Here is a 17,555-nt window from a genome sequence, read left to right on the forward strand (position 1 = left end):
TTGTCAAAAAAGATTTCATATTTCTTATAGGCTGTAAAAACAGGGGGTTACCTGCATGAATAACCTAAATTTCAAAATCAAATATATATGTAAACTAATTGAAGTATTAAAAATCTGTTTTACAGAAACAGGAGGAGATGAAGCCAGGTGTGGAGCCTACAGATATGGACAGTGAGCAGCTGATCGCCATGGTCAATAAGGCAGTGTCCGCAATCACTACTAGACTACACAGTAAGTCACATACCAAACAGTCGATCACATACCATATAGTCACATACTGTACAGTTAGTCACATACCAAATAGTCACATACTGTACAGTTAGTCACATACCAAATAGTCACATACCAAATAATCACATACTGTACAGTTAGTCACTTATTGTATAGTACTGGTAAGTCACATACGGTTCAATAAGTCACATAACATAAAGTTAGTCACGAATTGTACAGTTAGTCACATATTGAACAATTAGTCACATGCCATTCGATAAGTCACGAATTGTACAGTTAGTCACATATTGCACAGTTAGTCACACACCATACAGTAAGTCATATACCATTTAGTAAGTCATGTTTTGTACAGTTAGTTACATACTGTACAGTTAGTCACATATTGTATGGTTAGTCAAATAAACAATGAGTCAAATATTGTACAATTAGTTGCATACTATACAGTTAGTCACATAATGTACAGTAAGTAACATACTATACAGTAAGTTACATATTGTTCAATTAGCCACATACTGTACAATTAGTCACATACTATACAGTTAGTCACATACTGTACATTTAGTCACATGTTGTACAGTTAGTCACATGTCCTATATCTGGTTAATTGTCTGATGATCTAGATTTTGCTTTTTTTGACCTTAAAAAAGAGGCAAAAATCATATTCTATTCAAATTCTTATACATGTAATATACTAAGAAAGTTTAATCACGAGGTATGACTTGCACAAATAAAAAAGTAACATCTAGGCCACTTTTGCAAATGTGCCTCTATTGTATTCCTTAAGTTGGACTGACGTTTTTTTGAGACAGGATATTTTTACCTCTAATAGACATTAAGTTAAAAAAACTCGTAGGACAGGTCAAGGAAAGAAAAAACCGACAGTTTTTCGCCTTCGGAAACTCTGAATTATTGATTTTCACCTCGCTTTGCAATATTTCAGATCTGGCTACTTTTGACGGGGCAGAGAGCCGAGTCAGTACCCTTGTAGCTGCCGCCAACAGCCACGACAATCTGTGTAGAATGGACCCCGCCTGGCACCCCTGGCTATAAGGAGAAACAACTTTGTCAAACACTGTAAAATGGAGATTAACAGGGGGGGGGGGGGATAATCTTGCATGTATGATGACCGTTTGTAAAAGAGAAATGACTCCCACAGACTTTGTACAAAGAGGAATAAAATAACAGTGGAGAAAACTAATCATTCATGCATGAGGACTGTTTAATTTGTTAAAAGGAAAACTTTAAACAGAGGAATAATGAGAGAGAGAAAAATCTCAGTCTGGTTTGACAAACTGGGATAACAGTGAAAAAACTTTCCCAGAACGTATATCCTGAACAGTTTTTAAAAGGGAAATAACTCTCACAGAACACTGTACAAAGGGAAATAACAGTGGAAAAAATTCATCATATATTTACATGTGCAAGGATGTTTGTTTAAAGAAATATCAACTATTTTTGTAAATAAGACACACTGCTGAAAAGAGTGGCTGGGGAAGTAACAAAAAAGAACAAATTTTATATGGATATATAGTGAAGTGAAAGAACTCTACTTAAAGGGAATGACTCTTAGATTTGAAGTCTGTGTTAACAGTTTGTAAAAGGGAAATAACTCTTAAAAACAAAACTGTCTTAAATGGACATAAGTGAGAGCATAAAATATTAGAAGTTTATAAAAGTATACCACTCTTTTAAGTGTTTGTTGAACCGTTAAAAAATCATTTTAATAAATGGGATTCCTTGTAGAAATATGATTTTCATGATTTAAAAATTCTGATGATTGGGTTTTGTTGTAAATATCCAAAGTAGCAATGTATACATTGTGCAGCATTTGACAATTTGTTAGTGTTAATTTATTCTAATACGTTTACGTATATGAAATGCATCAGAATTTCTTGTTAAAAATGCATTGTTAAGGTTAAAATTCACCACAATCAAGTTTGAATGTGAAGTTCTATGTGTTCTATTTGTAATATTTGATAGCATAAATCATCCATTTTCCATTATATTTTGTGACAGTGCTTATTGCAAAGTAGTAACTCAAAGGTTTAAATGTTGAAATAGGATAATTCATTCGTTTTTGTATGTGAATTTATCATTATTGTCTTGCGACTTGTAATTTTGTGTATTAATCGCATATTTCAACTTCATCAATAAAATTCTCTTCAGATAGCAAAGTATTAGTTTGAACATCACTATATATTACTACTCAGTAAATGATATAATTTGAGATATTGATTGATTATTTTTTTTTTATTTGTGAATTTTTTCAACTCGCCTGAGCTGAAAGCTCAAGTAGGCTTTTCTGATCGTTTTTAGCTCACCTGAACTAGGTTTCATATTCAATAAAAAGAAATTTTGTCTAGACCCCTGTCAATCAATTGTTTATCTGGGAGCTTTGTTTCTGTTCAAACAAAATATAGTACTTCCATCTCAAGACAGATTGATAAATTTGGTACACACAACCAAAATGTTAATGAAGGGTCAGAAAACAGCCAGAGATCTTCATCATTGGTTAGGAATAGTTTCCTCTTGCATAGATCTAATTCCCAATGCTCGTCTTTATATGAGACCAGTACAATTACACCTAAGTTTTTGGAAACCAAGTTCATTAGATTTGGAGAAGGTAATTCCTATTACACAACATCTCAAATTACACCTACAGTGGTGGTTAAATACAGCAAACATTTCCAGGGGCAAATCTCTGCAACTGGAAGAATTAGGAATGACCATAACTACAGATGCATCTCTAACAGGGTATTGGGGGTCAACTCAACAATCAGATAGTTCAAGGATTATGGGACAGTTGTCACCAGAAATGACATATCAACTGTCTAGAGATGGAAGCAGTATTTTTGACTTTGAAACACTTTCAAAGACAAATTCAAAACAAAACAGTGTTGATCAGATGCACAACACAACAATAGTTCAGTACATAAACAAACAAGGGGGAACAAGATATCCTCGTCTTTGTTTCCAAACTTGGGATCTTTGGAATTGGGCAATAAGTCAAAATATCAAATTGAAGGCTGCACATATAGCTTGGAAGTTGAATGTTTTAGCAGATCATTTGAGCAGGGTCAAGATCAGACAAACAGAATGGATGTTGAACAAAGAAGTAGTCTGACTATTTTTCAAATGTGGGGACATCCATTGATAGACATGTTTGCATCAGTTCACAATCGTCAAACTCAAATATTTTGTGCATGGTATCCCCACAATCAAGCCTATGCACTAGATGCTCTGACAATTTCTTGGAAAGGGATGTTTCTCTATGCATATCCCCCAATATGTTTGATCCCCAAAGTTCTTCAACAATTCTGATAGCTCCATTCTGGCCAAGAAGGCCTTGATACACAGAACTACTTCAACTTTTAGTAGCTGTACCATGGAAACTTCCAACTTGCCCACAGTTACTTCAACAACCAACGTTACGAAATTAATATTTTTAGAAATATTTCTTTAGTAAGGATGGAAAGATGGGTCTGTAGTGTCTGTTGTTGTCTATAAAGACACATAAATTCATTTAAGAATTTATGAAAACATTTGTTCAGAAACCAGGAACGTTGCCTAAGCCATTAAACAGATGATGCACACAATTTATCAAACCATTTAGATTGCCATATTGTGACACACCGTCTTTAAAAGTATAAAGCCTTGATGTAGTGAACTACCTTACAGGGAACTAGACACGATTAAACATCAACATTATGAACCATTCATTTTTTTCGGTGGTGACGGATTGGCATTTGATTTAGATCGATACATGTAAACTAAAAACGATTCCGGGTCGAAAAATCAGATCATAACACTGAAGAGACCTTTAAAATGAAGTCGGCGGCTTGCGCAAAGAAGGTACAACAAATGCACTGCATGAAGTGCAATCAACGAAAGGGCATATATATTTTACCTAGCTGTTAAAAAATTTGAATATCGATTGCAGCATGGGACTCAATAAGTTGCACACTGACTTAAAATTGATATTTATCGCCAACAAAAAGTGTTTTGCCATTTAATTTTAAAATGTATTTAAAACCCCAGGTCTGATTGTTCAAAAGGTGGTTTACTTTAACACTGAACTATCTTAGTAATATATCGGTAAATTGCAGACAGCATTGGTCTCATAATATTTGATAGAAATACTTCCTTTATCAAATGTGGGGTGTACGTACACTAATGTATAAGTGTCGGAGTTTTGGAATTATTGAACATTAACGCTCATGAGTTAAAGGATGGTGTATCTCTTTTCGAATAGGACCTTTTTTTCTATTTTTTCATCATAGCCCATGAATTTCAATTCGTTTAATCAGACAAGAGGATTATACTGATTTTTTAATTGATCAATTACTATTGAACGATTTTTAGCAAAAAGCAGTATCATGAATTTTCGGAAAGGAACCACCTTTGTTCTAATGGGGCTGAGATTAAAACTGAACAACATTCGATCTAAATCAAACGGTACCCGATCACCACTGAAAAACCTTGAACTTATCAAAACTGAATCAGGATTAAGAAATGTTCGACGAAGGCCCATTGATATTCGAACAAAGCTCAGTGGTTTCAAAACAGATAAGATAAGCACCCGTGTTGGCCTCGACAATTTGAAGTCATCAATGAACATCTGCACAACAGTAGCAAACCACACTTTGCAAATGGGACTAACTAGCGCCGAATCTAGATTAAACAATGTTATATCGAAGGTTAAAACGGTTACGCCAGAAATTGAAAACATTCAAGCAGGTTTGCAATCAACAATGCAAACCAGTCGAGCAAAGTTTCAAAAAAAGCCTCGAATTTGGCTTTGAAAAAACTCAATCAGGACTGGATAACGTCCGAAACAGTCTCGATTCGGGACTTGAAAAAACTCGATCAGAACTGGACAACGTTCAAAACAACCTCTACTCAGGGCTTAAAAAACCTCAAACAGGACTGAACACCGTTCGAAACAGTCTCGATTCAGGGCGTGAAAAAACTCGATCAGAACTGGACAACGTTCGAGACAGCCTCTTCTCAGGGCTTGTAAAAACTCGAACAGGACTGGACACCGTCCGAAACAGCCTCAATTCGGGGCTTGAAAAAACTCGATCTGAACTGGCCAACGTTCGAAACAGTCTCGATTCAGGGCTTGAAAAAACCCGATCCGAGCTGGACAACGTTCGATCACGAGTGAGCAAAACGATTTTACATCTCGACAAGACTTGATCAAAACTGAGTGACAGAAGATTAAGATTACCGGAACACTTTCGATCAGGATTTAAGAACATTAGATCAAAGTCATACACATATCAAAAAGTACAGACAATAGTATCGTCTGAAATAAACAACAATCGAATAGGACAATATCTCCTTCGAATCGGATACAAAATGATTGAGTCAGAATATATGACTCGACCAAGAAGTGAAAGTAAATGTCGACCAGGTCGTTTTTACAGATCTCGATTTCGATCGAATAAAAATCGTCAATATCAGTTTCAATCGGAAGATAATCATCGCTATCGAAATAGACCAGAAAAAGATTTTCAATATCCAAATAGATCGGAAGAAAATCGTCAGTATCAATATGGACGGGAAAATAATCGTCAGCATCGTTATGGACCGGAAGAAAATCGTCAGTATCAACATGGACGGGAAAATAATCGTCAGCATCGATATAGATGGGAAGATAATCGTCAGTTTCGATATGGACCGGAAGATAATCGCCAATCTCAATATGAGGATAATCGAAATTATCGATCTCGATGTGAAGAGAATGGTGGAAGTTGCTCTCGATGCTGTTGTAAACGCACTTGTAATTGCAAAACTGCACAAAAAGATATTGAATATTACATTGATTACTTTGTGAAATTATTTTTTAGAGTGGTAGTTATTGTATCAAACATTCCTGGTTTTATATAACGTCTATCTCTGTTCTGTTGAAGACCTGAGAAATCTACACTCCAGATCACTCCAGAGAGAACACTCCAGACGCATAAACAAATATGGATTTTTTGTGTAATGGTAGTGAAACCAAGGACGCTACCATTCATTTACTATGTACCACTTTTCAATTCTGCAGACCACGTGGCAATGCAATTAAACTGTAAATGTACATGTTATAATATTCGACAAAATTAAAACATTTGGATATTTAACTATTTGCTTGTATATTACATGTACATTGTGTTTCGTCATTTTACTGAGTATGAACACAGCGTTGAGAATGAGAAAAATAAAATTTGAGTTGCATGATTTCATGCTATATTATTCGGATTTTTTATTATAAATACTTCTATAAATACACACATAGAGAAAATGAAACCTACACAAAAACAAACAAGCAAACAAACAAAGCCAATCTATACTCTGTTCTGAGATATTAAGGCAGCACAATTATCAAAAAATGTATTTGATATTTTTTAAATGACTCAAGAGTTAAAACGATACATGTCATTCAGTAGTGTCAAAAATCACTCGCACATTTCAACATTATCATCCAGGTACCTCCATTTCATTTGCAATTGAATATCCCCTTAGACGATTTATTTTCAGCAATGTATATAAATCTGACAAGCTAAAATGGGGAGAAATATTGGAATTCTTTTATACGTTTAAAAGAACATCTTTTGAACCCTGATGTATTTATAAATGTAGAACAATTAAAGAAAATACTAGTATGCTGCATAAATATCTTGGGACATATCTTACATATCTTTTTGTTTATAAATAATCATGAACAGCATATGTGTTTGTTTGTGTTTCCTTCATTTGTTTACTATTAACTTAACAACTATTATTCCTTTTTTTTACTTTTATTGTGAACTTGTACTTTTGGTTTTTTTCTTCTGCAAGCAAGTAACCACTAGTATTATAAAACTGCATGTACATAGATATTGTTATTTAAAATATGGAGGTGCTTGTGTTGGTGTGTTTGTGCGTGGTTTTTGTGGGTGTAATTGTGTGTATGCTTGTATAAATTATTTAAAAAATATGTATAATTAAATATATTAAATATATTTTTAATACATACTTTGAATTTTCAATATATGTTTTGTATAATATTTTGTATAATTAGACATTTGGAAACATGTGCTGAATTTACAGATCTTTAGAAAAAGTTTGCTGTAGATCAATCAACAAAATGCTTATAGATAGATGCCGATAAAAACTTTGCTTTAAGTTCTGTATATACACCTTATATTTTTTTTCAAATGGTCTCACCACTTTTGGCCAATTAAAAAAGCTGCAGAGACCATGCGTTTCAGGACAAGGTCAACAGGGGAAAAAATATTGTTAACTTATCATAGTGCACCTTATCTCAGGAAAATATCTCATTTTATGTTTTCCTTCGTTTCACTCATCCGAACATAAAGTATTTCTATTCTAAGTATTTTATAAATAACAACAACACAGGTGTTAAAGTGAGTGAGCTATCAACCAGTTTATTCGTCGTAATATACAATCAGCATGCGACTTTAATAGCGATGAACTGGAATTAGGCCAAATAATTGTATGTTTCCAAATATATCTACAAAATACAATGTAAATTTTATATATAAATACATATCAATTATACTTCATCATACGCACATGTACCTATAAACAAAAACAAAAATATCGTGTTCGAAAGGATTGATTGCTCTTCGATGTCTATACCTGATTGGTTCTATATATATACTGCAGCTAAACAACTACTTGTATAACTGCGCTAAAAGAAGTAGTCCGTAAAAATACAACTTACAGAAATTTAAAAACCGTTTTTAGCATGCTAAAAACATAAGATAGCATAGATACTAGAATAATGCTGGATATAAATTACCTTAATGGAAATTATATAAATACAAAACAAGTGTCTAAGGTTGAGAGAGAAGCTGTATTACAACGCACTTTCAAAAAGAGGTATAGCGCCTTTTCCCATTATTTCGCCTACACCTGTGTTTGGACGGAAAGTACCTGTTACTAAAAATAACTTCAGGTACCTTGCTGTCGCAATATGATTTTCGAAACCTGGATACACTGTACTGATTCTATAATGGTGTCTGTAACATCTGATTTGTCATAAATTCGGGAAACTCTGTGTATAACAGTAGTTGATATTCTGAACCATGATAAGTTCAAGCAAAGTGCAATGGATCTAAGTGTAAATAGAGTACATGTACAGTGTTATTGAAGAGAACTGCTTATATTGAATGTACTCATACTCAGACTAAATTAAACAAGATCTTGTAACAAACACAGAAGTTTAGATACATGTATGTGTAACTTAATCTCTTTATTCTGTTCATGTTTCAATTTTAAAAAAATCACTACTTAGTGGATTCGATCCAGCGACCACAAAATCGAAAAGACCTCCGCGTTACCACTAGGCCAAGCATCAACCATTTTCGACAGATGCATTTTTAATATATATGGCTATAAACATGATTGTATTTGAAAAGACACTAATTGAAATATTTGTCTTTTCAGTATGAAGACCACGTTAAACCAAAACTAATTCAATGTAAACGTGTACTACAATACCTGTAGAACATAATTTGAATCAGATGTCTTTGGTTTAGAGTGGTTCAAAAAGTCAAATATTCAAGTTTTTATCGTATAATAACTACTTTCCTATATATCCCTAACAAAACCTGAATATTTTACTGATGTCGTGTAAGATAATTAATACTCGTAGAGCATGGTGGTTGTGTAATTTGCGTTTCTTTATATATATTTAAACTAAATATTGTATAATATTGAAAAATGTCTGATGTTTGCAAAAGGCTATATTTGAGGCCAAATCGTATATTTAGTGCGCTATGTCTCTTTCGCACTTTGTATTTATTTTAAAAAGGGCATTAAATTTGGAATCATTTCGAGATTTTCATATCAAAGAAAGGGAAAAATAATCAATTTTATGGCAAACAATAGCTGACTTATATTTGGCGTTTATCAGCTAATAAACAAACATGCTGACAAACGGTATCAAGTGATATACTATATATCTTTTGAAAATTTATAAAAAAAAAAATGCATACCCAAATGCCGATTTTTGAGTTTAATATTCCTGTAACGACAGTAAATGTAACTATCTTACTTAATATACATTGTACTAATTTATTTGGCTTAACTTGAGAAGTGAGTTATGTTTAGAAACCTGCAGATATATAAGTTTCTGGAAATTATAAAAATTTTTGAAGTAAAGTTGCAGATGCAATTTTCATGTTATCAATTTGAAAACTTTATTGGGAAGTATACTTTATCAGTCTATAGTTTTTTCTTTTCCGCTCTCAATTACGATAGACCATATGAAACGGTGTTTTCAAAGATTTACAAACAACCGATCTGACTTAGACGAAGTCAGTTAAGAACAATCTTTTGAAATTTATACATTTTTTTAAGTGTGCTAGGTATCTTGATGATAAACGTTGTTGATGTACACTCATATTGCAATTTGTTTTTTTTTACATTCCAAAATTTTAGGGACGCTTGAACATAATTTTCAAAGTGTACACTATTTTTCAAAGTGCGTTGCCATGATACTACTATATTTAAGGAATAAGGAATCTTTAAGTATTATGAGGTGATAATTTCGGTCGAGGCGTGGTCAAATCCAATAAAGCCCGAAGGGATTTATGATAGATTTGACCACACTCCGACAGAAATTATTACCTCATAATATTCAAAGAACGATTCCTTTTTACTTATATTTATATTATTTACAGTTTGTACACTTTAAAACAATATTACTTTAAAACTACTATTTTTATAGTTATTTGGAAGACAGATTTTAAATTAAAAGAATCAAGATTAAGGAGGTTGGCACTTGAAATACAAGTAGTCTCAATAATTTGGAAATCATATCCATATAAAGATGGGACTTGAAATATCCATTTAATTTATTTGTGATCTAAATCACGTCATTTTTTTAAATATTGAGCAACTAACAGAAATTACAATTTTCCTGAAATAATTAATAAAATCAAGTAGTTTAAACTATAAACTGATTATGATTTTAATATAGTATGAAGTTGAACATGTGAAGTGATTATGTGAGTATATTGAAGTAAACGTTTACAAACCCCTGCCTCACTTGTGGTTTAAAATGTCAGTCTGTAATGAACATAAAGCAAGATTATTACCAAATTTTGAAGTAAACAAATTATTAACGCAAATAAAAAAATATTAGTATGCTATTTTGTAAAAACATAAAATTCAAATAGACATAAATTCAATGTGTAGTGTAAAAGATTAAAAGAAAAAGAAGAGGTGACTTTTTAAAAAATAGGTTGAGATATTGCACGTAATAAACCAAATTTAGTCAAAACATGTAATTTTTTTCTTAAAAAATATATAAGATCAGCTCTAATGCCAACATTTTCGATAGAAAAAAAACCTCTTGAATCACAACTAAAGATTCGAAAGAGAATTTTATTAAAAGTAATTTTAATTGTATCAGTAGCATGTTAAAGCTGAAATGTCAAAACCTACAAAAACTAATGCATTTTTAAGGTGTTGATAAATTGAATACCAATTATGTCTTCAGGTTAAAATTGAGATTTGTAAAAACGTTCGGATTGACTTTTTCTTTCACTTTTTGGTAGAACTATAATTATACATGTATTTTATTTCAGTTGAACACTGTGTATACAACTCGAAAATTGTAGGACTGTCGAGTGTTCCTAAATCCTAATTGAAAGTTGTTCAGCAATCTAAATCTTTGGTCATTCAGTTTTTCACTTTTATCGAGATTTAATCTAAAAAAATAAATACTTGGAATCAGGTCAATATCAAGGTAGATAATGACCCTTACCTTGTTCAATTTGCATGGATAATCTAACTAATTATATAAAAAAACTAGTTTAGATTAAGAGTGGAATCTTGATTATCCTGATAGTGAGGCATTTAAAAACAAGCATTCTGAGAGTATTGCATAAGCAATACACGTCCCCTACCGGTTTGTGGAAATTGTGAAAACAATGCACTATTATGCAGAATATCGAAGCAGAACATTAAAAAATTGGAATATAAAAATTTTAATTTTCTCGAGAATATGTCAACCAGACGATACAAAAGTGTAAACTTGATCTGTAGTTTGACATTTTGAAGCTGTTCAGCGAATTTCATATTATTCCTCAAACGCATAAAGAAAAAATATGTGGAAAACTGAAGTGGGACAGACAGACGGACGGACAGACGGACGAACAGACAGACGGACGGACGGACGGACGGACAGACAGACAGACAGACTGACGGACGCAGAGGAAAGCTATAGTCCCCTACTGGTGAAAACCGGTAGGGGCTAATAAAAGCATGGATGATATGTATATCATATACAATTCATGTTATTTAACAACAAAGTATAACGGAATTTGTTTCACTTTTATCTTTTAACTTCATCTGCGGCACTATCGAAACTATTGTTGTGAACACGTACTCTAATTGTCTCTTTTTTATTTTTGATATCACCTCAGTGCAAAAACTTTTTTTACATAATTTATAACAATGTTGCTTTCGAGGGTATTCATATTGAGCAGTTCGCTTTTAAATTTAATATTGGAGTCCAATATTACTTTTTTTCTACCTAAACGTAGGCCCAATATGTCAGGTGCGCAATTTAGACCAGTGCGTATTATATTCGACAAAATACTTTCATTTCATTGGCGTTTAATTAGATTCATAAAATAATCTGAAGTGACTACAGAGAAAATAGTTAAATATTCATTACTTATGACGTTTTTTAATAAAAATGATTGAGGTCCCATCTACATCTAATGTGAAGCCCTAAAAAAGTTGATACAGGGTGTAAGCCAGTACCATTGCAAATACTTTTTTAGAACATTTCGCATTTTTCAGCTGGCTTGCTATGCCTTTTACTGGTCGTGCATCTTTGCTTGCCAAGTGTTTTCGGTCCACTTTGCTCCCCATAAACTCTTGGCGGATTTCATTAAGAAAACTCGGTGATGTGGTGGCGCTATCTAGCGAGCAACTTGAGTTGTGCCCCTTGCATATTCACATTTTAATCGAATTAAACAACGGGATATATACACACTACGGCATTAATACAACTTGAAAACATGTTGACTACCGAATATCGGAACATAATTAATGATGCTATTAAATAGAAATAAAGTTTTAACCTGGGGAAATCATGAAATGTTTTATTCCTAGTGTTTTGTAATTCACTAGCGAAGATGTTGGTCGTGTAAACCCAATCTATTTTGAGGATCGACTAGTCGCCCCTGAGCCATATCTTCACCAAATATGAAGCCTCTAGTAGGAGATACAGGGTGTTAGTTAGTCCCAATACAAATACTTTATACGAAATTTCCCGTTTTCAGCAGGCTAGCCTGGTCCTGGTCCTGGTCCTTTTACTGGTCCTTTCCAGGGTCGACTGGACTTTGCCAGGGCACCATCTTCATCGAATATGAAGCCCCATATATAGGATACAGTGTGTAAGCCAGTTCTTTGAATAATAATCCTATTATTACATTATATGATGTATTTCTAACATTTTGCCAGGCTAGCTAATTATAATGTCATTTCAAGAATGTTTTTAATATATCACTGTTTGTTTCTTATGAAAAGGTAAGTTAATTTGGGTTTTTAGTTAACGGTTTTTGCATCCTTGCGGTAATTTGATGTGCGAATAGACCACAGAATACAATTTTCTATTCGAACAGACATAAGTAAAAAACGATTAGAACTATAACTTCTGATTGCCATTTTCCGACACGACATCCTACTAGACTGTGGAACATGCAAAGCTGCGTTAGCGCGACAGCGTGTTGTGCAAAGTTGTGATAGCGCGATTGCATGTTTTGAGTAAGTGCGATGGCGTGTTATGAAAAATTGCGTTAGTGCGATGACATGTTGTGTGTAAGCGCAACGGTGTGTTGTGGTAAGTTGTGTTAGAACGATAGCTTGTTGTGAAAAAATGCGTAAGTGCGACGGCGTTTTGTGTGTCAACGCGACGGCATGTCGTTAAACGTTGCGTTTGTGCGACGGTGTGTTATGTTAGCGTGGTGACGCGTTTATATGAACGCGATGTTGCGCTAACGCAAATGGCTCTATCCTGACACAATAAGAGAACGTGTAGATTCTGATTAATTTCACATTATATATACAGATTACAATTACTCGTATGCATATGGTGAATGAAATCATTATGTCTCAAGGACTTTTCTATAACCGAGCTTAAGTGTATGAGATTTTCAGAGCTTTATACTTGGAATATCTAAACTCCCAACAATTTGATTTGCTATAAAAATTATGCAAAAGTTGATATTATTGTTTTACGCCGCAAAGTCAGTATCGAAGGTTTTTTTTTTTTTTTTAAAATGCAGGTTTTATCTTATAAATAAGAGTCAAGAAAATCTTTAAATTTTATTTAAATTTATGCATTCCATAAAAATATCATATAAAAAGAATTGTTATACTTTCATGTTAAATACTGAAATCTGATTGGTTAAGACGCAGTTAATAATATTTACTATTACCCTCAGCGTTAGCAACGCACTTGGCAACGGGTAACATTAAAAAATGTTACATGCGCGAAAATTATGCGCGTACGGTTCGCTGTAGAATTCACGTTATTCCTATATAAAAGCAGTAAAATTTTCTTAAAATTTTTTTAAAAAAAGACATTCAGTATAACAAAATAAATAGTGCCTGTTTGGGAGGATAACAGTTGAAATTGACACCCCTCGAAAACCATTGTCAACCCCCGCTTCGCGTCGGTTGACAATGGTTTTCTCGGGGTGTCAATTTCAACTGTTACCCTCCCAAACAGGCACTATTTATATAATGGCACATGATTGAGATCAACTATAAAATTTAGGAATTTATTAAAAAAAATATCACAGGCAAATTTGATGATGTCTATGTGCTATGGGTAAATCACTTGGCTTTAGCTAAATTCAATGAGTGAAACAAACACAATTATTTTATAAAAAGTGCTTGTTGTTAAGTTTGATTTGTACTCAACAATTAATTTATCCAATTACCTAAGTAACTTCTGTAATTCGAATCCATAAAAAATCACTTTAAGTCAGCTTCTATATCAACACACGAGAATGCCAAACATTTCTTGCATCTAATCAATTGTTTTCCTCATACGAATCGTCAGGTGAAGACGTAGGTGTTGGCAAGTCATCCTTAAATTTTACCTCCACACCCCTTTCTTCTTTAAAAAGATCAAAAGCGGGGTGTATACGGTAACAACAAGATAGAATTTCCGTATTTTTATCGTCGTCTCCGACAGAAGAGGTGGGGGCGTTAGAGCTGGTTGTTTTGTCTACGTTTGCTTCTACCTTTTCTGCATCCCTATTTTGAGTACCTTCCGAGTCTTTGTTCCTTTCAAGGTGCTGATCATTATCACTATCATTATCATCTTCACGTAACTCGAAGTTATCGGCGAATACCATACCAAAGACATTGATAAAGTTTTGCCGCCCAGTCCTTGGTCTGGAAAAAACTAGCGATCCACTATCGCCCGGTTCAGAAAAGTTTTTGTCTGTGCCCTTCACAAGAAAAGTGTTTTGGGGCAGAGCTTTGTTATAGTATTCGGGACTGAGAATTCTTCCTTTGGTTGTATTTGTTGTGGCTCCTATTTTATGTACAAAGTTTATGGTTTCTAAACTTTCGTTATAGACTTTTGCATTAATTTCCTTGTTGTCCTCTCTTCTTAAAGCTACGTTGCATTGACTTGAGAAAGACTCCTTTATTTCAATAGTTGCAAAATCACATGAGATGTCCTTTTTTGTAAACACACAGGTACCAATATCTTTGTCAGGGTTTTCTGTATACGCAAGAAGATTTTCTTGAGGAAAAACATGATTACAAGTCAACGCATATATTTTTCTTTCATCATCTCTTTTTGTAACGAACCCACCAAGAGTTCCCGAAAAACATTTTCCACCTTCTTTTCGTAAAAGAAAATCACCCTGCTTTAATGACTCTAATGCTACCAATCTTCCTTTTATAATTTCCAAGTTGTACTTCTCAAAAAATAACTGGTGTAAATTCTTAAGTGCATGCTCTAATTCTTTTCTATCAATCGTTTTCTTGACAAACACTTTGAATGATGAATTTCTCCAAATTCCAAATGAATTGACGTCAGGCCTTCTGCAAACAAATTTGAAAGGCAATATTTTATTCAGTGAGTACATTGACTTTTATTTAGATCGATTTATAGATTATGACCATATGGGTTGTTGATTGAAAAATAATCATGAATCAACAAGGTTAAGCGCATGGTGAAAATGATTACAAATAAACCTATAGTTACAAATGTGCATTAATTTTTGAAAATTTAAGCATAATTTTTAAAAGATGTATCTATAAATGGTTGTCATTATTTAAGGACTTTAAAAAAAATTGAACAACTAATTCATTATTCTTCATTTTAAATTTTAAAGAGTATACGAAATACAGTAAGTCACATTTCAATTTTGCTTAGCGTAACCCGAAAGAAAATAGTTTTACGATAGTTATTGTAAGTGAAATCAGAAAGACAAAAGCATTTTTTTAAAGTCAATTTGTTTTACTTTTTATAGTTATATAAACATATACCCGAAAAGGTATTTTATCACGTTGCTTGGAACAATTGATTCATTTACAGAACCAGTTGTGTGATAAATGTTTTCATCAAACATCTCTTTACGGATATCTTTTATTTCGTCAATAATCCAGGGTAGATGTTTTCCAAAATCTTCTTCGGACAGATCCGATAACCAGTCTTGCAGTGTGTTATGAATTTGTTCTTCCAAACAGATAGATATCATTCTTAGAATGTCTTCTTTGTCTTCTCTAATGATGAAAATGGAGTCTTCTATTTTTTTCGTTTCCTTGTGGTTCGGATCAGATATGATGAGTATTTTGTGGCAAGCTTTCTCCCTGCGTAACACCTAAATCCACGGATGCAATATTTTTTATATTTAACACATAAGACCAACAAAAAAAATTCGGTTCTTTAATTAATAACAATAATTATTACCATAATCAATTGCACAAAATGTCTTACTGCAAAGCAAAAGTACCTCTAACGCTGGTTTTGTTGATTCTTGAAAACAGAGAATTGGGGACTGTTTCCAAATTTGTTGATTTTGAGATGGCATTTCTTTTATTCCTATTTAAAGACAATGATGTGCAATTATTTTATAGCATGAACGTTCAACACCTACACCACTTCGACATCATTTTTTTGTTACACTTTACCTCTTCTTTTTAATAATGAGCATAGTTTGTCTTCAGTAGACTTTCCAACAATTCCGATTTTTATGACAATGTCCTCAGTCATAAAGTTCGCACGATCATTGGTCTTTCTCAAACGTTCTATACGATCGTGACAGTCCCTCGTCAGATTATAAATATAATGAAAATGTTGAAAATGTTTGGCTTTGTAATAAATGTACTGTACAGATGAATTTGATTCTCTCTCTGAAAATAGCAAAAAATAAAAAAAAAAATGACAAAAATATATATATAAATAAACAAAAAAAAAACCACACACAGCTTTTTATAAAGTATGAACAGTTTCAATTTACATAGCATGCAACGCCACAATTACCTGAGACTCTTTCAATGACGGCTATTGTTTTGCTTTTTTGATGTTTTGAATGATTTCCCTCTTCTCTTGATAATTGTTCCATAGATGATAATCGTTGCAAACTATCATCAAAGCAGTCTTCCTATATCATTGACAAAGGTGTAAAAGAATATAAAATAAACAGTTTTAGCAACCTAAATTGTTCTGAAATCTTAATTTTGATATCTTTTCTTCAAATTTTACAATAACTCAGAGTTCAAAAAACAAAACCAAATCAAATTAGAATAGATAGAAAACAGTCTTTGATTCACCTACCGCATTTTCTGCCATGGAATGAAATTTAGTTTGGGCCTTAGATTCCTCAGCAAATAGGATGGTTGGTTCGTCTAAAAAAGTTTGAAAACTATATTTCAAAGCGGTGTATTACGTTAATTAAACTTCTCGTTTTTAGCATTAGTATCTAAAGGTCATATGAAACGATTTTTAACACTATGATTTTCTTTCATAAATATAAAACTTGGTATAAACAAATGTTAAAATACGTGATGTAAGATTTTTTTTTGCCTTTGCATTACTGAGAAATAACCGTGAAAACTGAGCACCTGAAAAAATTCTTCCCCGCTTATCGTTCTTGATTTTGTGGATTAATGACGTCATACAGACCCACGGATGTAAACGATGCATCAAAACTAGTGTAATTTTACAGTAGTTTATCGATTAAATTTTAGTAATTTTTGCATAGATGAACGTGTCTTTGTTTTCAAATGAGATCATTTGATTTCGTAGAAGCCTACAGATGACTTTTAATTGGTCGTAAATGAAT

General features: G+C 33.0%; 2 protein-coding genes across 12 annotated transcripts in view; one reads left to right on the plus strand and one right to left on the minus strand.

Moving 5' to 3' along the window:
• LOC105345162 (transformation/transcription domain-associated protein) overlaps window positions 1-2,595 on the plus strand; it is a 77,705-nt gene extending 75,110 nt beyond the window's left edge. For all 9 annotated transcript variants that reach the window (XM_034466041.2, XM_066067435.1, XM_034466045.2 and 6 more), the window contains 2 exons: window positions 126-231; window positions 1,172-2,595. In XM_034466041.2, coding sequence (XP_034321932.2) covers window positions 126-231; window positions 1,172-1,281 — 216 coding nt within the window. In that variant the 3' untranslated portion in view covers window positions 1,282-2,595. The remainder of the gene's footprint in view (window positions 1-125; window positions 232-1,171) is intronic.
• Window positions 2,596-14,013: 11,418 nt separating this feature from the next.
• Window positions 14,014-17,555, minus strand: part of LOC105327327 (uncharacterized) — a 55,582-nt gene continuing 52,040 nt past the window's right edge. For all 3 annotated transcript variants that reach the window (XM_066067475.1, XM_066067473.1, XM_066067469.1), the window contains 6 exons: window positions 17,048-17,118; window positions 16,754-16,874; window positions 16,402-16,623; window positions 16,224-16,312; window positions 15,757-16,091; window positions 14,014-15,309 (listed from right to left, as the gene is read on the minus strand). In XM_066067475.1, the coding sequence (XP_065923547.1) occupies window positions 14,283-15,309; window positions 15,757-16,091; window positions 16,224-16,312; window positions 16,402-16,623; window positions 16,754-16,874; window positions 17,048-17,118 (1,865 nt within the window). In that variant the 3' untranslated portion in view covers window positions 14,014-14,282. The remainder of the gene's footprint in view (window positions 15,310-15,756; window positions 16,092-16,223; window positions 16,313-16,401; window positions 16,624-16,753; window positions 16,875-17,047; window positions 17,119-17,555) is intronic.

This window comes from Magallana gigas, chromosome 1 (assembly GCF_963853765.1).
Source record: "Magallana gigas chromosome 1, xbMagGiga1.1, whole genome shotgun sequence".
In the NCBI taxonomy this organism is placed as follows: Eukaryota; Metazoa; Mollusca; class Bivalvia; order Ostreida; family Ostreidae; genus Magallana; species Magallana gigas.